Source organism: Atta cephalotes, assembly GCF_000143395.1.
Source record: "Atta cephalotes unplaced genomic scaffold scaffold00016, whole genome shotgun sequence".
NCBI classification, from domain to species: domain Eukaryota; kingdom Metazoa; phylum Arthropoda; class Insecta; order Hymenoptera; family Formicidae; genus Atta; species Atta cephalotes.
Genome location: NW_012130080.1, coordinates 2,137,208 through 2,159,837, shown reverse-complemented (window position 1 = coordinate 2,159,837; position 22,630 = coordinate 2,137,208). Strand labels below are relative to the sequence as shown.

The following is a 22,630-nucleotide window of genomic DNA, read 5'->3' as shown; positions in this document are numbered from 1 at the left end:
ACGAAAAAACATACATATAATAATCGATATAATGCCGAATAATTGAGATGCCATATACATCATTCATTAAATAAAAAAGTTTTCTCAGTTCGTATAATGTCAATTTTCATGCAAATCGTACGATTAACAGTTCAATCAATAAAACTTTTCATATTATTTAATATGTGCTTGACAATTAATGCATTAAGTTTTCTGTAGCTAATTAATTCGTTGCCTGATTAAATTAATTGAGATGTACCATAAAACATTGTAAGCGCCAAAATTATGAAAATGCGTTTTATTATATGAAGAGATTGTAAGTGCTCTATCACATAAATATAATAATTTCATATATTAATATTTAACCTAGAAAGTTGCAACAAGCAGAGAAAAATGAATAATGCAACTTAAAATGTTATACGACTATTGTGCAATTGACATTTTTACTTGAACTTTTTATTTTTACTTGGGCTCACAATAATTTGCAGCTTTAACAACTTGTAACACTTTTTAAAAATTAGAATTATTTAATTAAAAATTCCTACAAAAACTGGTTGTTCATATTTTTAGATGGTAGAATTGCATAAAATCTCTAATATATAATGCATTATTCTTAATTTTTTTTTATACACGCACAATTTATTGTCTTATATTTCAGTGTCAAAAATGAAATAATAAATAACTAAAATTTTTTCGACTCTCTACACATAATAATATATCAAATAAAAAAAATTCTCAATATCATACATCTTACCAATCTATACAAAAATTCTCAATATCATACATCTTATCAATCTATACAAAAGACAGTATAAGAAAAATTAATTTGATGTATATTGTATATGGAAAAAATTTCATGACTTCTGTTTTAACAGAATAATTTGATAGAAATGGAACAGAAATAGAGCTCCTCAATATTAATGAAATCAAGGGAAACACATGATTTATTTGATAATTTAAATTCTATTCATATCCATTTGTAATTTATTAAATTCTATTCATACATCCATTTGTGTATCATTTACTCTTCATTAATATTCATTTATACACAATATACAAGTGATATATATATATATATATATATAGCCCAAGTGTATTGTTCTACCACATGGCACGTTGCACTCCAGCCATTTTATTATAATCGACTAGATGACGAAAGATGAATCGTGATATTCTCCATCGTTGTATTGTACCTCGGCCTCGAGATGTCACAATACATCTCGGTGTCAATTGTCTCAAAGCGGTCTGTCTAGGAATTGTTTCATCTATTTGTTTGCCAGCGAGTTCCTAAAAAAATTATGTGATTTGAGTTGCCTCACATATCATATTACTACATTATTATACTAAAAGATATTTTTGCTCTCTTATTTGAAAAATGACAATTAAAAAAATATAATTTTCAAAGTTTTCTATATGAAAAAGATATAATATGCTTCATTTAAATAGCAGAGAATTACATAAACAGATAAGTTGTATATAAAAATGCATTGACGACAAGCAGTATGATACAAGAAAATTTTTATGTCATCAATTTTTAATATTCCCTGAATGTGTAATTAGAACAAGATTTATTATTTTACAAGTGAAATCTTCTTACTTTTATCTCGATTGGCAAAATATCGTTACGCTTCAAGGCAACCAATCGCAATCTTTCCTCTGCATACTCTTTAGCCCATCTTCTACGTTTTTGGTCGCGCAATACCCTGCAGCCGACATAGTTTCGTATTTCTTGTAGCTACAGATTAACCATAATTAGACATGAAAATGACTTATGTTAATTGATTTCAAATATAATAGCTGAATAACCTGTGACTTAATCAGTTATTTATTTTAATAAATGACATAAATCACAATAAATTACAGATATATAATTAGAGGTTATAAAAAATTTATCGTTCAAACACATACTTACACCGTATCCCAATAAATTTGTAGCGCACAACAGAGGGCTGCGATTGAAAAGTGGAAGGATACACATCATCATCGCCATATCTACAGCTATTTTTGTTGTGCTATTGCTGTTTATTTCTCTAATCTCTCTCATGTGACGAGTAGAATCCCTAGAAATAAAGGTGCCTTCTCTCATTGCTTTTATAGGTCTCTCTCTGACCAATCAAAGCAAAGTTTACTAAACTTGAGGTTGGTTTTCATGATTGATTAAATTTCATTCCATCTTTAGTCTGGTACAACTTTATACGGGCTATGTAAATGCGCCCTTAAGCTCGTTCTACAATTGTGTACGTGGTTACGATTGTAAGAATTAACCAATCACAGTTGAATATTCTCCTATTTGGCAATGATTGGTGAATTTTTTATAATTACAACTACTTACAACTACATTTATGCAATTGTAGAACAGATTTTAGGTGCACACAGATAAAGAGTGACTTTCTGACTCCTTCATTTTCATGGACCACGTCAAGTCAAACATCCACGAACATTCTTAACGTGAATAATTGTCCTTATCTGCGCCTAATAAAATCCCGAGACACCTTTATCTGTATCTTTGACATAGGTCAGTTGAAGGACTGATTACTCGCGGATATTATGAGGACAATATATCTTTTAGCCATTATCTCTGTTCTCGGTAAGTGTTAAGTTTAGTTCCAGATAAACTTCTCAAAACTTTGGAGCTTACTCTGCTCCTTATCACAACCGCGTTATCAGTATGCTACTCTTGTTCTTTGTTCAAAATTAAAAAGTATCTCTCTGCCACATTATTGTTCCTGATATTTGACGATAATTTACAGTAATATTCCATGAAGTCGAAAGCGGATTATATGGTTCCAAGCATTACAAGACGAATCAGAAATTGACAGAATTAGCAGCCAAGAATCAATCACAACCGCTTTCAGGTCGGAAAATGATTGTATCAGCCTGGGGTATCATCGGATTAATTGTAGGCGCTATTATATTCAGTACGATAACTTATTACATCTTTCTATTGTATCCATATATATGCAAAAAGGATGCAAACTATGATATCATAGAATTAGCAGATGTTAATTCTGTGTCTACTGTTAGTGACAACGTTAATGTTAACAATGTATCACGTCCATTGAGAGCATTTTGCGATTCAAATGATGTATCAAATGACATATCAAATGATGCACCATTAAAACGATAGATCTGAAAAGAAAACATAATTTAGATCTGTATTCATAGTTGATTCTTATACTTAAGACTGTCTGAAGTATAGTCTTAAGACAGTTTTGAAATAAGAATGGATTATGAATACCAGCCACAGACATTTATTTTACAAGTACAGTTACATCTTCACTCAGAGTAATAGTATTTTTATACAAGTTTAAAGCAATTAAGTTTTATATAACTTAACACTGCCATGAAATCTTTTTTAGAGTAAAAAAATATTAAGATTGAGAACATTGTGTTTTCATACTATGCAATAATGAAATGAATTTTTATGAATTTTATAAGCATTTACAGCAATAGATATGGAAATAATTTTTATTGTATTTATGTACCAGTTATATGAAAAAAGACTGAACTTATAAATTAAAAATTATCTTGTGACATGTTAAAAATGGAGATATGTTAAGTGTCTAAAAATTTCTAACTAAAAATTTAGAAATTTTTTTCAATATAATTGTTTATATAAGTAGAAATAGTATACATATGGCATTTTGCTTGTGATTGAGACTCTGAAAGACTGCAAGAAAGTATATTCGTTTTTTTATTAGACGATATTAATGTAGCATATACTCATATTCAATCAGGTTTTATATTTAAGGCTTCCTTAAATTTATCTTTAGATACTCTATTTCATTGGTTATTGAGCATCTAAAGATAAATTTAAGGAAGCCTTAAGTACACAAGGTCTGACTATGAATACGGACAATAGTGTCCCTATTTAGTAATGAGATTGACTTTTTTCCTCGTATTAACAATTCTCCAGTCTATTACTAGTGACCATGTTTGATTTTAATCTTTTTTCAATTGTAACTGGCATGTCCAGTATCAACTTGAAGTGTTAAGATATAAATTATGTTGTCCTTAATCAAATTTGAATCGCACAGTGATTTGTCATCTTTTTTGTTGAAACTCAGTTAATTGTACAATAATGCTATGGAAACGTACGAAAAGTTTAACAACTTTTTTTTTATCATCCTTTTTATATGAAATACTACAACATTTGGAAAGCTTCTAAGCTAAGATTTTCTTTGATGTAGCATTTATAGTTTCATTCATATAACAAAAGATAGCATATCATTATGCGATTCCATTTTCGTTATAAGCAACTTGAACATCTTAAAAATAGTTTTAAACTATTACTCCAGGCTGAAACATCACAGAGCTATGCTAATTGACCTTGGAGGCAAAGGATTAGAGTCAAACATGATCAATGGTAATAAGCTACAGAATTGATAACATAAAAAAATCAGTCTCTACTTAACTATGTTTATATTAACAGATCACAATAGACTGATTTTTATAATCTCCAAATTTGATCCCGTTATAGGGAAAAAGCAATTAATAGCTTTGCTGAAAAGTTTTTTCTTGTGCTATCAGTATGTATAAAGTTTACAAACTCTACTTGTACTCATAAAAATGACCTCTGTAGAAATAATATACTTGTAAATGTATGATATATATTTATTACAAATAGGACTTTTTTTTACACAAACTATGTGTATCTTAAACAACCTACTTTTACAAAAGTAAGCAGGCTAATAAATGCATCATGATACACGGAGCGAGTACTTCAAACTGTTCTACCTTTTTCTTATCAAAACACATGGAGAACAATGCAAACAATATGAATTACATGCGCACGTTTTATGACGAGGATCTAAACTTTGCTTCTCTTAAATGCAACACAAAAAACCGTATAAAATTGGCTTTTGGATGGAAGAATTACTTAAACGCGTTTTTTTTATAAAACTAGACAACTGCACCTGAGAACTGTTCTTCCTTAGAATACACAGAGCGACAAATGATGATATCATATATATATATATATATATATATATATATATATATATATTGATGTTATTATACAAAAACCATTGATTAATGGAATTATTCAATTATCATTAATTTCATTACGAAATTAATTGATGTAAATTCTTATTAAGTATATATATATAGATGTTAAGTCTGACAATACAAAATAAATTTTTGGGCGAGTGTGACTTGTATACCGATTCGCGGTTACTGCCCTTAATTAGATTTTTTTTTATTAGAAACGATATACGTCGTGTGCGGTAAATTCTTCTAAGAAGAATTCAGAAGAATTTCTTGTTGGCTTTCAGTAAGTTATAGCTCGTCTTTATCATCTAGATTAATATCGCTGAGATCAATCTCTTCTTCCTGTGGAGGTTCAGCATCTTTACCATCCCAAGGCGTTGTTTCAATAATGACAGGCAATTGAGCACCTTTCAAGGGCGCAGTGCCACCTCTGCCGTAACTTAGATCTCTTAGGAACTCGTTTATTCCATCGTATGAGAAACTACCTTTTAACAAGGAATATTTCATTTTCTTGATGTTAACGGCTGCTAACGCGGGGTAGCCGAAACCTCCAATCTCTAACGCATCCTCGATGTGTGGTTGAGCACCAGCTTCAGCCCAGACCCATCTGTACAAGAAGCAAAATAATTAAAATAAATTAAATTAATAGTATTTGTGACTCTAAGAATAAATCCAGTATAAGTAAAATGTGAGCTTCCGTGGTTATTAGTATACGAAAATTGTATAATTGTGTAATTGTAAGGCAATAAAATATAATTCACAGACCAGTTGTACTTCACCAATTACAGAATTTTGAAGGACTCAAATCCAGAGTAGAAATATAATTATTTAGTAATTATTTGCGAATTATATCTTATCACTTTATGAATATATAACTTACAAACTAATAAGTGGAGACTAACATAGACACTTGTACTAAAAGCAGAACATTCCGTGAAAATAGTTAACATATTGGACGAATTCATACGAAAAAAACTTGATTATAATTTCTTAGAAAAATTAAATTATAAAAGATCTTTTTATCAATATCCTATTGTTTGACTGACATGCTTTCTTCTCTAGTTAATTTAAAATAAATTTTGCAATAAAAATCGAAAAATAAAAAAACACCGATTGGTTTCAGAATCATGTCCGAAGCATGAAAAAAAGGAACAGTTATGAATCATTTTAAAAGTAACATATACGCAAATTTAATGCGTACCCCCACATCTTCTTTTTGTATTTTTCACCGAGAGTACTTAGAGTTTTCAAATATCCATTTCTACAATCGGACTGACAGTCCAGAATGTGTGGCAGAACAGAAACCACACAGATCGGCTTGTCTTCGCATGCTGCTCTCAGCTTTTTCTCGGAAGTGATTTGCACCACTTCCGGCGCCGGGATATTCTCGGCTAATTTCTCGAGTGCCCAATTAACAATATCACCGCTTGTGCGACCACCGTCATAATCTTGCATCGAGTCAGCATCCTTCTTGCCCGGTGCGAAGAATTTAATGGTGGGATAACCTTTAATCTCGTATTTACTTGCCTGCAATATTATATGCGTTAGGCCAAATATATCACATCAATCGCATTACAAAATATTTAAGACATGTATCTCACTTTCAACGTGTTTACAGTGGCATCCAGAGCTCCCAGTTTGATTTTGCCTTTTAGCTCGGTAGCTGCTGTCGCCCATTCGGGTGCTAGATTCTTGCAATGGCCGCACCAAGGAGCGTAGAATTCGACTAGCCACATATCTTCAGAATTTAAAACAGTTTTATCGAAGTTCTCGTCTGTCAATTCTATCACATCCTTGGAATCTTTGCTCTGCAAATAAATATTTAGTAATTTGCATGCCAGGAAATTATCTTTTTTATTTATATATAAAATCATATATTCTATTTCAATACTCTTCATAAAAAATCTAGAGCTAGTCATATTCGAATTGTAGTTTACCTTGGATTCACCTCCCGAAGTTTTACCACCTAACACTTTTCGAACTTTTTGATTGGCAGCATTTAACGCAGCATCGACAATGCCAGCTGCACTTCTCGGACCATTATAGTCTTCCGGCTTTTTGTCAAGTCCGAATATCTTGATTGTTGGGAAACCACGAACACCATATTTGCTTCCCAGAGATTTGTGTTCGTCAGCATTTACCGCGCCAACTTTTACAATACCCTGTTAGGATAAATTAAAGGTATATGTAATAAATGAACAAAAAAAAGTCATATCAGTCAAAGAAAAATTTTGGTGCTTATTATTTTGTATTAATTTTATTAGTTTTAGCTCAAATAACTGTAAAATTCATACAAAATATTATTTGGCACCAAGATCTGCTTTGATTGGATATCACCTTCTTTGCTCATTTGTGTTGAACATTTCCTGGTTGATTTACTTAATATTATTTAATATTATTTAAAGATAGATGTATATATGTTCACATGTATGCTTTGTGTATATATTTATATAGAAAAATTAAATATGAGCCATATAAATAGGAGTCACCTTTAATGCAGTAGCTGCTTTGTCATACTCTGGCGTCAACTGTTGACAGTGTCCACACCATGGCGCATAGAATTCAACCACCCAGATGTGATCACTATTTAACACTAAATTATCAAAATTATTTGGCCTAAGATCAACGACGGCTGAATTGGACGCGTACATGCAGTTCGCTCCAGCGACTAACAGAAGGACACCTGCAAGGAGAAAAGTATGCAAACAAGATGTATGGTCCATAGGAGGACCTATGTCTAAATTTACTTATTTAAACACTATTTAAGCTATGCGGATAGGCTGCGTGGGAGCATAGGAGAATGGTGACGTTTCTCTTACGGAATGGATCTCGAGGAGACACTTGTTGCGATGCCGTTCACACAGAACTTCAGCGATATCACCGGAATTCGTAGCAACGTTAAGAGCCACCAACGTCGCCGATAACCGGCATCCTGCGCTGATAATTCGGTGAAACGTACGCATGTGACTTACCTAAGAGCCTCGACATTATTCCGTGGATTGTACAAGCGACTCGAGACATTGCACCAGAAGTCATTCACATCCGCCGAAAGTTACAGCGAAGTGAACGAGCGCGCTACTCCACCTCCGCACAATGCTCCGACCGCTCTGACGTTCACCCAGATGCACTGGTGGCATCTCGGTCGCTGACAAGCGACTTTTCGTGGACTATTCCGATTGGCTCGCCGTACTCATGAGTCTTCGATGTATCGCGATGTATCGCAAATCGCGAACAAGACGCGCGCGTGCAAATTTGAATTGTTCGTCGCATTTTCCTTACTATTTTCGATATTCGATTTTCTTCGTGAAACTCTGCGAAAAAACCTGAGAAATTCTTTAAAAAGTTATAAAATTATTTAAAAGTTCTAAAAAATTTTTAAATTTACATAAAAATTCTGAGAAAAATTTTTATCAGAGAATATAGGTTATAATCTAGTACATAAAAAATGTCATCATATTTTATGAATGTATTGTATTTTTGTAATATTTTAATAATGAAAAGAGATTATTCAAATTATTCGTTTGTCCAAGAGATTTGATAATTATAGTATGCAAAATTAAAAGATTGTCAAATTTTGAAAATTAAAGACTTTATCACGAAATTTGAAAAATTATATTAGAGAATGTAGTATATTTAAATTTTTACTATCTAAGAAAATAGATAGAAATACAATTTAAGAAAAGTTGAGTGTTACAAGTCTTGAAAGTTATATTAAAAAATGTAATACATTCACTTTAGACTTTACTATAAACTTCATAATAAATAAAAGAAAATATTTAATTTTAATTTAATTTAAAAAAGACATTATATATGTTGTTATGTAATAGTCGCAATTTGTATAGTAAATAATTTGCAAGAAAAAGTAAATAATTCGAATATTATATATATGATAAAAATATTTTTGTTAAAGATTTTGTTAAATGGAAATAAAAAAATTAATATCTAAGATATTAAATCGTAATTTCTCTAATTACAACACTAGAATATATATATATATATATATATATATATAAATATCATTATGTAAATAAAATAATTAATAATATTTTTAATTTTTTTGAGAATTAAGTAATCGATTGAAATTTAAAATAGAATCGTACAATTCGTTGTCTTATGTGTGAAAAAAATTACGATTTTTACTCACCTTCATATTCGTGCTATATATAATATATTTCCTTCATGTACATTATATCGGCGCATCTTTTTACATCTTTATTTGTGTATAATCCTTGCGGTTATAAAAATGCAATTTAATTACGAAATGAGTATAAAAATTCATTTGATAAAAATTTTTTTATCGATAGTTATTCAAAGCTCCAGTTTAGGCGATAACAACATCACGAATAAAAAGCGATATTTGTCAGCGGCGTACCTATTTGACTTTATATCAATGATTATTGCTGTCATATTCGATCACTTCGAATTTATCGACCAATTACGACATGCCGTTAGTTCAAATATAATCTTTTTTATTATTAATATTATTTTCATTTGCTTCACTCATTTCAATAAACGTCATAACATTGCAAATCATGTAATTATATTCCAATCGATGATTCTATTTCTGTGCTGTTCTTAATAAAATTTGAAATAATATAGAAACAAGTTCTTCAAATTTTCTATGAAATCTTTTATTTACGTTTCAACATTATATGCGTGAAGCAGACAAAAATTTCGAAATGGAGTAAGATCGCGATTCGCGTACGAGACGGAAGGGAGTGTTACATTTATAAATCGGTGGAAAAAGAACGAAAGGAAGAAAGTCGCTTAAAAAAAGTGAACGCTATTTAGGAATATAAGATTTTTCTTCGTGGAGAGGTTGGGAAAAGCCTGAGTGTTCGCCGCAACTTCCTCTTTAGCGTCTCGCCTTCGATGCCTGCGTTTGCTTCCTATCATGCATACGCTTGCAAATCGGAATGTGCCGCTCCGCGGCGGACCGATTGAACTTCCTGCCGCAGTGCTCGCACTGAATGTAATCGCTGGTATCGCTGGGCGGCGGTGGCGGTAGATCGCTCAAATTTTCACCTGCCGCTAATCGTGCCTGCGTCTCCCTTGCGTAGCGAATTGCGCTGATAAATTCCTCATGCTTGCGCCGCCAGTCCGGTTTGGTTTCCGGCTTCTTCGTTTTATTCTGAAAACAGAAAAAAAAGCGCATAAATGCTGTTATCTTCTTCGAAAAAAAACAAGCTTGGATCGAGTCTCGACTTTCGCGAAATAAATTGGATAAATAATTCATTGGATTAATTTTTTATGTATTAAAACTTGATATTACTGATATTATATCGAAAAATTATAACTTTCAGTCATCGATTCTTTTTGAAGAAATTCTATTTCTTGATTCTGACCTCTCGTTTAGCGAAGCCTTTCTTAACGAAAGGTTCGAGTTCGGTTCCTCTGACTCGGCTCATCACCGGATCGAACTGCTTCCTCTTCTTGGTTGTCGTTTTCATGCAGATTTCTTCGTGAAGATCGATTCGATTCTGTGCAAAGCTACGTCCGCATGTTTTACACTTTACCAAGCCCTTCCTGTCATCAATTAATAATGCGAATAATTTTAATAATTAATCTTTACGTCTGTATTTAATATTAAGAAATAATATGAAAGTTTTTAAGTTCTTATTTTTTTCTAATATTTTATAATAGAAATTATATTAAATTCTATAAAAATAATGTTCACATTTCGTAACTGTTACTACTGCTTATCAAAGTGGCATTTTTTCTCTGGCACAAATATAAATTATAAAAATTATAATTTTAATGATAATTTATACATACTTTTATTTGACATAAAATATTTTCTAAAACATACAGAGATTATTGGAAAAACTTACATGTCGTTAGTTGCATCTTCGTTGAAACTTGCTGAGTTTGTAAATTTGCCATTACTGGAAGAAGGTTTTTCTATAATTTTACCTCTATTTTTACCCCCTCCTTTCCCTATTCCTTTCCCTCTTTCACTTTCCATTCTTTTCGTACTGGAATCTTGAATTAAGTTAACACTGGAATTCGACGATGAGGTTGGCCGGCCTGAAGCACTGGAAGCTCTCTGTTGCTTCTGCAAATAAATAGATTGCATATATAAATTGAATAAATATAAATTGCATAAAAATATACGTCTGTATATATTTTTATATTTGAATTTATATTTGAATACATCCTAAAACGTACGCATTATGTAAAAATTTTTTGACTGAATAATTTGTTTTTCAATGGCGAAATAAAAATTTAGGTTACTAAGGTTAACATAATTATACCTTATGTAATTTAATTTAAATTTATTAATTGCCCTCATGAGTTCTTTCTCCCGAATTCAGCAATTAATATGCGAGTTTTCTTCTGATTTTTTGGCAGATCATATCTGCCAATTGACTCTGATTGCAATTGTTTATATTGCAATGGAATTGGAAATAAATTGCATGACCGTGAGAAGATTATAGAAATATGATTAATATTTATTTTGCACTAGACTGGTGTTCTCATTACTAATTCATTTAAAATACATAAAATTTAATATTAACATATGTTAATATTAAAGAACGTTTTTAGACTTGTGCAGATTTTAATTTGATTTATAGATATATAAGAGAGTAACATGAAGTAAGCTATATTTTACGTTATACTTGTAGCGATCAATTTCAATGATACGAAAATCTAAAAATGTATTATTTCGCATCACTTAGCTCATGCAATAAAAACAATAAAATAAAAAACATTCGTGTATCGAGTTTTAAAAGAAAAAAAAATCACTCTTACGTCGTTAGAAGATTTTTTCATCGGTGATTTTTTCGACATCATGTCGTTTTCTTTCGATGATCGATCGTCGAAGTCGACCATGAAGGCGTCGGATTTCTTCGTGGATTCGTTCGGCGAACCGTTTTGGAGAACGATGCCGTCAACTGTATCGATCGTTCCGGTTACTTTACTCCCGCTCGAATCCGCACGTTTTGTTGATCTTCTCGAAGGTTTCACTTCTTGATTCCTCGATTCTGTACGCTGATTCTGTTTTCATGATTACAATTTAACGAAAATAGTTAATCTGTAGAAAAATTTAATAGTAATGAATAAAAGTTGCGTTTTACTGTATATAGATACAAAAAAGAGACAAAAAAGATAACAGATAGAACTAAAAATATTTAAATAAATGAAAAAAAGAGAATAGAATAAGATTACCTTCATTACAAGGCAATCTTTAATGATTTAATTGATTTAACCCTTCGACTATTTACCCCACTTAATCCTAAAAATCTTTGTCAAACAATTCAATCTTCTTACATATCTATAAAGGATTATTTTTATTAAAATATTCATCCTTTTTTATATGAATTACGTCATTTTGGTTCTTTGAATTTAATTAATATCTTTTAATTAGCATCCGTTAAGTGGGCTTTACAAATCCAGTGTTACAAATTTTGGCATCAGCTTCGGAAGTGATTAGTGATTTTTTGTAATTGTACTCACCGTAGGGGCAACATCAGGACTTTTTGAGGGGGATGAAGGAGTGCTTCTTCTTGTTGTTCGCGCATTCATTTCGCGCTGCTTTATCGCAGCTAAATCGGGACTCGGGCTCTTCGTGATCCTGGATACACAGGATTTGATTTTAGTCAGTCTCGCGGGATCGGTCCTGTTTTTTGCTGCATCGATTGCGGAACTCGATCTCTTCGCATCGACATTCTCTCGCGAGGCCGAACGCTGATTTGCAATCGCTGACCTCGATTCTTCCGTAGTGACTGATTTATTTCGTTCGCTATCGATCAATTTCCGAATATCCTCGATGGACCGCAACGGTTTCACGGAAAACGTAAATGTTTCTTCCGATTCTTTTGTAATGTCGCGATCGAGACTTTTGGAAGACCTTATGTTTGAGACTGTTTCGTCTTTACGAAATCTTATATTTACGAAAGAACAATTTTCAGCCTTCCGCGCTTTTGTGCAACTCAATTTTGGCAATTCTTCTTGAAGCTCTTTCTCTGAATCGGATTCAAACAATCGCCGCTTGCACGCTGGTGATTGAATTTTCGTAGATCTCTGTTTGCTTTCAATGGAACTTCTTGTTGGTCTCTTAGAGGAACGAGTCTCCTTTTTAAGAATCCTTAAATCACTTTTACGCACTTTTACGACGTTTTTAGTTTTCAGATTTTTACCAATTGGAGATTTCAGCGTCGATTTTAAAATCGTATGATTCGTTACTTTACGAGAAGGGACTGTCGTTCCTTTTGAATCGATTGATTCTTTAACAACTTTTTTTTGGTCCATCGTCTGCAAGGAGATATCTGGAGATGCCTGGAAGTTCGTCAGACTTGAACATTCAAATTCCGCGCCTATGGAATCAAATCGTCTCAACGCTGATTCCACAGAGTCCATCCTTTCGAGATTTTTTTTATATTTGTCCTCATATTGAGTTTTAGAAAATTCACTTACAATATTCTTCGGTTCTTCGGTTTTACATTTTACGCTCATTTTATTGAATTCCGCCAATTTGTTCGCGACACTCTCGCGTCTGCGGTCTTCGACGGTATATGTCGAAAATTTGAACGTGGAGCTTTGATCCGTTTTCGCTATGATATTCTGGGATGAGAAAATCTTCGGAGGGTAGATGCCACGAGAAATTTCAGCTGTTTTCCGTAAAGGTGAGACTCGTGGTGAAACCTTAGACTCTAAGTCGTGCCGCCTGCCATATTTTCTCGTCGGAAAAATCGTTTTCTTTGAAGTACTCGAGTTCATCGGCGTAGTTTCGCGAAGGAAGACCCTTTTGCTTGTAATCCGATCAGCAGAGTTTGAGCGAATAATTTTGCTATAATCTTTGCTTTCTTTAGTCAAAGCAGTTTTGACTACCGTTTGACACTTTACGCTGATATCAGCGTCAACTTCATCTACCGATATATTTTTATCTTCATGTCTTTCTTTTCCTCGATTATATTTGTCGTTTATAAACAAGTTCCTGTCCTTCACAATACCCTGCACTAGTCGCGCAGATTGTAAACTTTGCGGTTGATCAACTTTTGTGCGTGCTCCTTTGGTCCTCCTCTCCGCGAAGTCGTAAAAAATCGGCGAAACTGTATCGGGATATTTTCTCATCTCAGAAACATCAGGAGATGTTACTTTCGGACTGCCAACTGCTCTATTTTCCGCAGAACGATTTCGCATGTGAATCGGAGACTGAGAACTCGCGCGCTGTCGGTCTTCACGTTTCGTGGATTGAGTCGCACTATATTTAACTTCATTTTTTTGTGGATTGTTTCCGCATTTGGGAAGATATTTCATCTATCTTGTCTTGATTTATGATACGCCGAGAACTTCCGCTCGTAGGATTTAAGCCGAGTTTATTCAAGCTGACATTTTTGTTCTCTCGGCCGCTTTGACGACCCATGAATGTTTTTTCGGAGAAGCCTCCCTTCGATTTGAAAACGTTTGATTCTAAAATGGACCCTCTTTCTCTATACGGTTTGCGAACGGGATAGGTGATCGAGGTTTTGAATTTCGCTCCACTATTGAACGATTTCGTGTACGTTCCATCAAATTGTCGCTTCGATATTGGACTTGGCGCTTTTTGCAGTTTGTCGCGTTCAATACGATGATCCGTCATAGTAATCTCTTGAATGTCCATGTCAACTTCCGTCGGAGTGATACTTTTGCAAGAAAATTCTGGCGTAGCTCTTTTCCTACCTTCGATAGATGGTGATCTTGCTGTTTGGACAGAAGTTTTACATCGATTTTTCGATTGATTACCTCTTGCGGAGATTCGAACATTTGTGTTACGTTTCGAGGGCGACTGACGAATCGAGCGCTGTTTTCCATCTTGAGACTTCATAAATTTACGGACCAGACCTGCTGACTGGAAAATATTATTGAATTCCAAACCGTATTTGAGGTTTACGATCGAGCTAGACGATGTCGCGGAGATCTCCGAGATTTTCGACGATCTGCGAGTTTTTGTAATATTGCTGAAAACATCGGTTTTCTCCAAAGCCTTTTTCACTTCATGTTTAGCAACTGAAGGACTTGAAGTATGTCCATCTTTCGTAAAACTATTCTTTTTATCAATCGAAGATTTTATAGGTCGCTTATAAGAAGTATCTGAATTGCGCTGATTTAATAAATTTTTAGTAGAATTTGATCTCGATCTTGGTTCTATCAACATCGTTGTAGTGGATTTTTCAGACTCTTTACAGAAAAATTGTGGACTCGCGGAGCGTTTGTTGCGCATAACTTCAGACAATTTAAATCCACCGTATTTCCGATCAATATTCGTAGTGATTGCAGATCGTTCCTTGGTCTTTCCGTTTAACAGTCTTGGAGTTGCGCTTCGCTTCAATACTTTTCGATCATATGACGATCTAGGTTCACCAACTTTGCGATCAATGCTCATAGTTGTACCAGATTCTGTACAAAAGAACTGCGGACTTGTGCTACGTCTTACGAATATTTTTCTATCCGATGTCAATGACTTACATTCATTACTTCTCGCATAAATTTTCGAAGTTTCCGCCTTTGTAGCTTCTCTTGAAAAGAATCGTGGACTTGTGTTTCGCTTGCTCCATTCGGACGATTTAGATCCGATAGTTTCTCGATCGGTACTCATAGCTGTTTCTGGTCGTTTGGATTCACGACGGAAATATTGTGGACTCGTGCTTTGTCTTGATGAAATTCCTTTGTCATTCCATATTGATGATTTAGATTCACTCATTTTGCGAGATTGTTCACATTCACTGAGAAAGAAACGCGGATTCTCGCTTTGTTTCATTACTATTTCATGATCGTATGACGGCGATTTAGATTCCTCAGTTGCACGATCGATACTTATAGTCGTAGCGGATCGTTCGGATTCTTTGCAGAAGAATTGCGGACTGATGCTTCGCTTTTTAAATATTTTTTCTTCATGTAGTGATGATTTAGATGGAAAAGATTGTTGATCAAGACTTGTTTGAACTTTCTTTTGTTGGAAATCGGTCATATCTCGTTTCTTTATTCCTTTGCTCCACTCAGGCGATTTGGATTTAATACTTTCTCGATCGGTACTCATAGCTGTTTCGGATCGTTTGGATTTACGACCGAAATATTGTGGACTCGTGCTTTGTCTTGACGAAATTCCCCTGCCATTCCATGCCGATGATTTAGATTCATTTGTTTTGCGAGATTGTTCAGATTTACTGAGAAAGAATCGTGGACTTTTGCTTCGTTTCATTACTATTTCATGATCATACAGCGATGATTTAGATTCGCTAGTTGGATGATCGATGCTCATAGTTGTGGCGGATTGTTCGGATTCCTTGCAGAAAAATTGCGGACTGGTGCTTCGTTTTTTTAATATTTTTTCTTCATACAATGGCGATTTAGATAAAGAAGATTGTCGGCCAAGACTCGTACTTGTTTGAACTTCTTTCCGATCAAAATTGGTATCTCGTTTTGTTGATGTTCCTTTGTTCCTTTCGGACGATTTGGATCCAATAGTTTCTCGATCGGTACTCATAGCTGTTTCTGATCGTTTGGATTCAGAGAAATATTGTGAATTCGCGCTTTGTTTTGACAAAATTCCTCTATCATTCCATAAGGATGATCTAGATTCACTCGTTTTGCGAGATTCATTAAGAAAAAATGGAATTTTACTATGTTTTGTTGATGTTTCTTGATAGAATAATGGTGATCCGGATGAATCAGATTTTCGGTCGATGCTCATAATCGTGCCAGATCTTTTGGATTCTCTACAAAGAACCTGCGGATTCATGCTACGTCTTATGAATATTTTTCCATCAGACGTCAATGATATGTACTCATTACGTTTGGGATAAATTCTCGAAGTGTCTTTCGCCTTTGCAGCTTCTCTTGTTAAGAAGCTTCGCGGATTCGTGCGTTGACCGAGTGTCTCAGTATTCGAACTTTCCCGTCGTCTCGAGCTCATTTCGTCAATTATGCGAGTTCTAGTCGGCAGGGGACTGTTTATATTTTCAAGAATCCTTTGACTGCGCTCTGAGGTCAGGCTACTTCCGCTTCTCGTGCTGGTTGGGGAAGTTCCGGCGACCTCGCTCCATTCTCTAAGAACGCACAGTCGAGAAAGTAAATGTAGAACGACTTTGAAGCAGAATCGTTAAAAATGAGGCGTGCTTTTTCTTACAGCGATCGTCCTTATTTTTCGCCCAGCGCCCAAGCTAATTAGCGCTAGTTGTTTTTGTTTGTAGTGGACGTTGCGCTAGTTATAGTTTTCTCTCAGCCTAGTGTTAAATCTGCCCCGCGTGAATTGCGGTTAAATGCGACGCGTACGATGATAATTAAGCTTGGATGGTTTTGCATGTTTCCTCGGATCGGAACAGAGGTACTTGTTCACTCGTTTGCATACTTAGATTAATCAAATTAATTACTCTTCTCCGAATGCTCATTTATGCAATACGATTCTGCCAAATTAGTTATCCACCGTCTGTCCTTTTTTTAATATTCGTTCTAGTTTACGGCGATAAGGCGGGGGTTAGATAAACACATATTAGAACAAAAACGATCATGTGATATTATTATGCTCTTCCTCAGATCTCTTTTTCTTTTTGAACTCTTTGCGAACACATTGTTAGCGCAGTATTTGTAATAATCGAGGATAGCGATTGCAACTACGTGGCATGTAAATTAATTCTGGCAAGCAGCGGCGATTTGTTAGCGATTGTCGATGATCGAGATTCACAATTATTTATACAGCTACGTAAATAATAGATGTAAATAAATAAAATAAATAATAGATATAAATATTTTACAATTCACTTTTACCGATAAATACGCGCATTTATCTTGTAATTTATGTTGCAAGATATCTGCAAAGGTTGAACTTACACAATATATTAATGAGATTGAATAGATATTTAAGATTTAAGAGTAGAATGCATTTATTGCTATTTCTAGTATAGTAGAAATATTCGAAAGAGTTTAACAATCACTAATTTGATAAATTAAAGCCTGCATTCTTTTAGAAGGAAGAATGCAGACTTTTATTCATAGAACTAATAATTGTTGAATTTTTTCAAATACTTTTACTGTACTAGAAATAATAGTAAATGCATTCTGCTTATAAATCTTTAAACGTTTATAACATTTAATATGAATATTTGTATTTACTTGACTTTATTAGTTATTAACACGTTGTGCAAGTTTGGATCTTTGCGGACAGTTGTATAGAAATTCAAAAATAAATGCACACATTCATCAATGAAATATGAATACGGGCTTTAATTTTTAATTTCAGGGATTTTTAATTTCATAACACATTAAAATAATCTCTTTAATATATTATATTATTTCACTTCTTCATTTAATTTCAGTTTCAATAATAACATGAGAAACGTTCTTACCTGGAATTGGATTTTGTCGGAATCATTTGCTCCGACCGCTTTCTTATCACCGTATTGGTCGAAGTTGCCTGTTTCGGCATGTTACTTCTTTTTGCGTTCGCGTTCTTGAATCGTTCGAGTCGTTCTTCTGCTTGAGACAATTTCTTCGTAACGTTCTTCTTCGAGAGCTTGTCGGGCACATTCACCATGAGGTATTCAGGAAACTCCTCGCTCTCCAAATCGTTCCTCACTCGATGCTTCAGAGTCTCGTCGAATCCCATTAGATGAATCTTCGCCATCATACGATTTCTCTCTACCGTCTCCTGATCCAATGTTTCTTCTTGCTGCATACAAGATATTAACACACAGATAATAAAAAAATAACAATAATTCTGAAACGTGCTCAGCAGAGTAACTGCTGCTTTGAATAAAATTATATACTCAAGGGAATACTCTTTCCAACTCTTTTAATTTTAATTTTGTGATTTTAGATATACACTGAGAAAATTGTCTAGTCGAATTAATTAGAATTCTAATTGAAAATAGACGAATCAGAATTTTCTGATTAAATCTATTAGAATTCTAATTGAGATAAGGACTTCTTTCCTAAAAGATTTCAGAAAAATTGTTCTATATAGGATGCAACATCAAATTAAAGATTAAGCAAAGTATTGACATTTCACGCGCAGCCAACCTCATTATCAGCTTCGTGACGATAATGTCCATTGGCGAACGTAGTGATGCGATTCTCGACGCCGTACTCGTCTTCATCATCATGACGACGTATGGACGGGCCAAACGATTCGCGAATGATCTCTTCATGGTAAGAAACAACAGGCTTGCCAACGTTAACGTTGCTGTTAACATCCGCACGCGACACGCGTTTCACGGACTGTCGATTCACCGTCACATTATCATTCTTCTGCGACGCCACGCCGTTTGTATTCGCTTGCTTTCGCAGCTTGTTCTCAAGCGGTTCCAGCGGGTAGCTTCTGTCGATTCCCTTCACGGTAGTCTGCCGTCTCTCGTCGAACATTTGCCTCACCTGTACAATAATTAAAGCTCGAGCAAGATTTCAAAGAAATCTTTCTGAGAAATTATACTCGAGATAGTCTAAATTTGCAATTTAAAATCCCATTTCTTTGCGAAAGAAATAAAAAAATGGCATTTATATTTCTAAAATCACTTCTAGAAACAAATCAACGTACAATAAAACAAGTTTATAGATAAACTGGTTTTTTCACTTACCTTACCACCTTGCGAGGTCGAGGTCGTATGGGATGCCGTCGTTGTCGCGGTTGACGCGGTTCTGATCGGACCGGAACCATTGGAACCGGCGCTACTTCGCTGTACGACCTGGTAGGCTCTCTGCTGCTGCTGGTCGTACAGCTGCAGCAGCTTCTGCTCCTTCTCCTGCAGCTGTTTCTGCTGGAAGCGAGCCTGTATCATGGAATAATTCGCTTTGAGCATCGGCGTATCACCGCGCAGAAATGCGGGCCGACGTTGCCCGCGGTTGGAACGTCGGCTCGCATGCGAGAGGTGCATGGTATCGCGGCAAGCTCTACTTGCAGGCTATAGGAACGATGCACATACAAGCACCGGCGCTGCCTCATCGATTCACCTTTAACCTACATGCAAGGGGGGTTAGTAAACTCATTATTATGCTCAAGCAGCTCGTTCGTCTCTTAATCCTGCGCCGCCCCGACGTTTTGGCTCTTTTACTCCCAAGGTGTATATTATTAAAGGTACTACTCTTGATTGTAGAGTTGTAAACTCGCACGATTATTATGTAGCCGCGTTAAAAAGATAAAGTCCCAATTGCATTTATAAATCGAGTTGGCAAAAAAATAGATTCGTGCTGCTATTCGTTCTGTAAATTGGAATTGATTTTTTTTTTATAATTGTATTGATTTAATTATAATCGTATATTGGAAAAAGAAAGATTTTTCCGATGGGGAAACTATAGATTTAAAAAATGTGATAATATAGCATTTGAAATATACGTTTTCATTGAATGTTATAAAGAAGTAAATTAAAATGGAACGCTTCTATATATTTCTTCAATATAGAAAAAAACGGTTTTGCTGTAATATCTAAATTTAGCAAAATATAGAATTAAAAATAGTTTTGTTGTATCACCAAAATAATTATGTAAGACACTCAAACTGATTACTAGTACGTCAAATTGCTTTTTGCAGCATTGCTAATCATTCTAGAGTTTCTAATTATTTTAATGGTTCCACAAAATTATTTTCAGATCTATATCCTACCTAAATTTTTAGATACTTGAGCAAAATCTTTTCGTGAAGATTTAATTTTGTTCTTTCAATAAAAAAAATTATGTTTTTATAACATAACGGCCTAAAATACATTTGTAACGATTGAAATTTTGTATAAAATTCGTTTTGATAGAGCAAGGATCAACTGCGGTTTAATAATCATGCAGCACCTCCTAATTGCATATCCCCTCGATGATTGCATCGGCAATCAGCCGCGCCACTAATTGATTCATTTCTAATGAACCCGCCATATTGGACACTTTGCCTCTGTATACCATGCAGTTACAAGCATAAACTCATAAATTCAGCGCAAAGATCATTGATAATAATAATATGTTAATTGAATTTACACTTGTAATTTTATAACTGGCAAATATGCTAGAAAATGTTTAGATGTATATACATACAAATTGCATTAAAATGATATATTGAATTCTAGACAACCATCTTACAATATGTATATTTATTTAATGTTAGATTAATTCAGTATTGCGAAGCAAAAATATTTTCCAGGTATAGGAAATAAATTCCCTAACCACAGAGAGTTAAATTATATGCATTATTGTGACTGTATAATAGGATTATCATTATTTCTTTAACCCAATAAATACCTGTAATGTGTTGCATTGGTAAATGGTAATTCACGCTCGCGAGATTATAACGATATGAATTGTAAACATGATAGCTATATTTTCATTGTATTCTAGTTAAATATAATTCAATAATGATTCAATCTGTTAATAACTGATTGCTAATAAAGAAATGACAAAAAAGATAAAAATAAATAAAAAGATTTAAATGGCAGGGTTAATTGCTTAAAAATAGATAATATGTGAATTGCATTTCAGAACTGCGCTCGTTTTATGCATGCGATAAAAGCGTATGCGTGGTTTTAGGAAGGATCATGAATTGGGTGTCGATTTAAATCGTCTGGGCGCACGCGGACTACCCGAGTTTCGTGAAGTCGATGACTCCGACATACATGACCGTATATAGAATAGCGATGTTCCCGTTTCTCCCGCATACCTCACTTCGCAGTTTCTCCTTTTCCAACTTCAGGATACTGTCTTACGAAATGCATGACGTTGACCCGCTTTAATGATACGATCACCTACTTGTGTTACTTCTCCGTCTTCATTTAAAACGTGCTCATTAAACAATAATTTTGTATTGATCCTGATTAAAAAAAAAATTATGGTATTCATTCATTAAAGACACAATTGAATTTGAAAAATTGTGAGAAACTAATAAAGAGAAACTAATAAATTTTGGACTGCGGACTTGGATTATTTTTGGATCTTGTTGTATCTTGTGACACATTTACTTCATTTTCGAAATTTGTATCGAGCTTGAAATCAATGTACCATAGTCTCCAAATTAGGAAACGTAGAATCGTGTTCCGGAGCCGCCCATGATGTTTTCATGTCCATGGAGACTCCGCGAGTGCTCAGCTGTTGCGACCGGATATGCATTTCTCTTTGGGTTCTCAGTTCTTCCGAATGTCATCAGTCTTGTGTTTGTTTTGAGAGTTCCCCCACGTAAACTCTTTCACATTGAAAACTCGGGCACGATTTCATCCAATTACAAATCATTTATCTTAATTTTTTCAAGCAGTTCATAGATTTATAGTTTTATAGAGTTTGTTGGTTTGCAATGGTTCACATTTTTAATTTACTTTTGATTAAGCCTTTTTGTCTTCTAAACTTTTTACAAAAATTTAGAAATAAAAACTATGGTTCGTGCATGCACGACATGTGCTATTTTAGGTCTAATATAGAATTTCTAAAAAAAAAAAAAAAAATGAAAAGAAACTTTTTGTTAAAGTAGTCATACAGTCTACTTGTACTGACGATAAATAGAGGTTGCAATATGAGACGATATGTCAAGTTCACAATTTCTTCTTCGCCAACTTTATGAAAGAGAGAACTTACGTGTTTGAAGCAACTTTCAACGTTAAGGTTGCTTATCGATATCTTAAAAATTCGCGTGCGATGGAAATACCTTCCCGATGTTATCTTCAAATGTCTTTATAAAAAAAAATAAATTTCTCTTATCGTAACATGTTAACATCTTCTGCAC

At 34.1% G+C, this 22,630-nt stretch overlaps 4 protein-coding genes across 4 annotated transcripts; 1 reads left to right on the top strand and 3 right to left on the bottom strand.

Annotated features, from left to right (window-relative positions):
* Nucleotides 1-1,080: 1,080 nt before the first annotated feature.
* Nucleotides 1,081-1,969, bottom strand: LOC105618221 (28S ribosomal protein S14, mitochondrial). The gene is made up of 3 exons (XM_012199763.1): nucleotides 1,892-1,969; nucleotides 1,577-1,714; nucleotides 1,081-1,266 (listed from the first exon to the last, which is right to left on the bottom strand). The coding sequence occupies exons 1-3, from the start codon at nucleotides 1,967-1,969 to the stop codon at nucleotides 1,081-1,083; spliced, it is 402 nt and encodes a 133-aa protein (XP_012055153.1).
* Nucleotides 1,970-2,526: 557 nt separating this feature from the next.
* On the top strand, nucleotides 2,527-3,106 carry LOC105618220. Its single transcript, XM_012199762.1, has 2 exons — nucleotides 2,527-2,566; nucleotides 2,730-3,106. Exons 1-2 carry the CDS (start codon nucleotides 2,527-2,529, stop codon nucleotides 3,104-3,106), a joined length of 417 nt encoding a protein of 138 aa, XP_012055152.1.
* Nucleotides 3,107-5,256: 2,150 nt separating this feature from the next.
* Nucleotides 5,257-7,989, bottom strand: LOC105618218 (protein disulfide-isomerase A6). Its single transcript, XM_012199760.1, has 6 exons — nucleotides 7,941-7,989; nucleotides 7,458-7,651; nucleotides 6,906-7,130; nucleotides 6,570-6,776; nucleotides 6,170-6,495; nucleotides 5,257-5,575 (listed from the first exon to the last, which is right to left on the bottom strand). Exons 1-6 carry the CDS (start codon nucleotides 7,987-7,989, stop codon nucleotides 5,257-5,259), a joined length of 1,320 nt encoding a protein of 439 aa, XP_012055150.1.
* Nucleotides 7,990-9,119: 1,130 nt separating this feature from the next.
* On the bottom strand, nucleotides 9,120-22,023 carry LOC105618219. The gene is given in 10 exon segments (XM_012199761.1): nucleotides 9,120-10,099; nucleotides 10,314-10,494; nucleotides 10,800-11,023; nucleotides 11,722-11,967; nucleotides 12,427-14,193; nucleotides 14,195-16,997; nucleotides 18,294-18,616; nucleotides 18,967-19,317; nucleotides 19,521-19,712; nucleotides 21,916-22,023. Coding segments are annotated over 10 exon segments (6,471 nt in total). The 3' UTR covers nucleotides 9,120-9,823.
* Between the last annotated feature and the right edge of the window lie 607 nt (nucleotides 22,024-22,630).

Excerpts from the sequence above, each read along its gene's own strand:
- LOC105618221 (XM_012199763.1), bottom strand. The coding sequence starts at position 1,969 with ATGGCGATGATGATGTGTATCCTTCCACTTTTCAATCGCAGCCCTCTG. Across the intron at positions 1,715-1,891 it reads CAAATTTATTGGGATACGGT|CTACAAGAAATACGAAACTA; the intron begins GTAAGTATGTGT and ends GTTAATCTGTAG. Across the intron at positions 1,267-1,576 it reads TTTTGCCAATCGAGATAAAA|GAACTCGCTGGCAAACAAAT; the intron begins GTAAGAAGATTT and ends TAATTTTTTTAG.
- LOC105618220 (XM_012199762.1), top strand. The coding sequence starts at position 2,527 with ATGAGGACAATATATCTTTTAGCCATTATCTCTGTTCTCG. Across the intron at positions 2,567-2,729 it reads AGCCATTATCTCTGTTCTCG|TAATATTCCATGAAGTCGAA; the intron begins GTAAGTGTTAAG and ends GATAATTTACAG.
- LOC105618218 (XM_012199760.1), bottom strand. The coding sequence starts at position 7,989 with ATGTCTCGAGTCGCTTGTACAATCCACGGAATAATGTCGAGGCTCTTA. Across the intron at positions 7,652-7,940 it reads AATAATGTCGAGGCTCTTAG|GTGTCCTTCTGTTAGTCGCT; the intron begins GTAAGTCACATG and ends TTCTCCTTGCAG. Across the intron at positions 7,131-7,457 it reads AAGCAGCTACTGCATTAAAG|GGTATTGTAAAAGTTGGCGC; the intron begins GTGACTCCTATT and ends TTATCCTAACAG.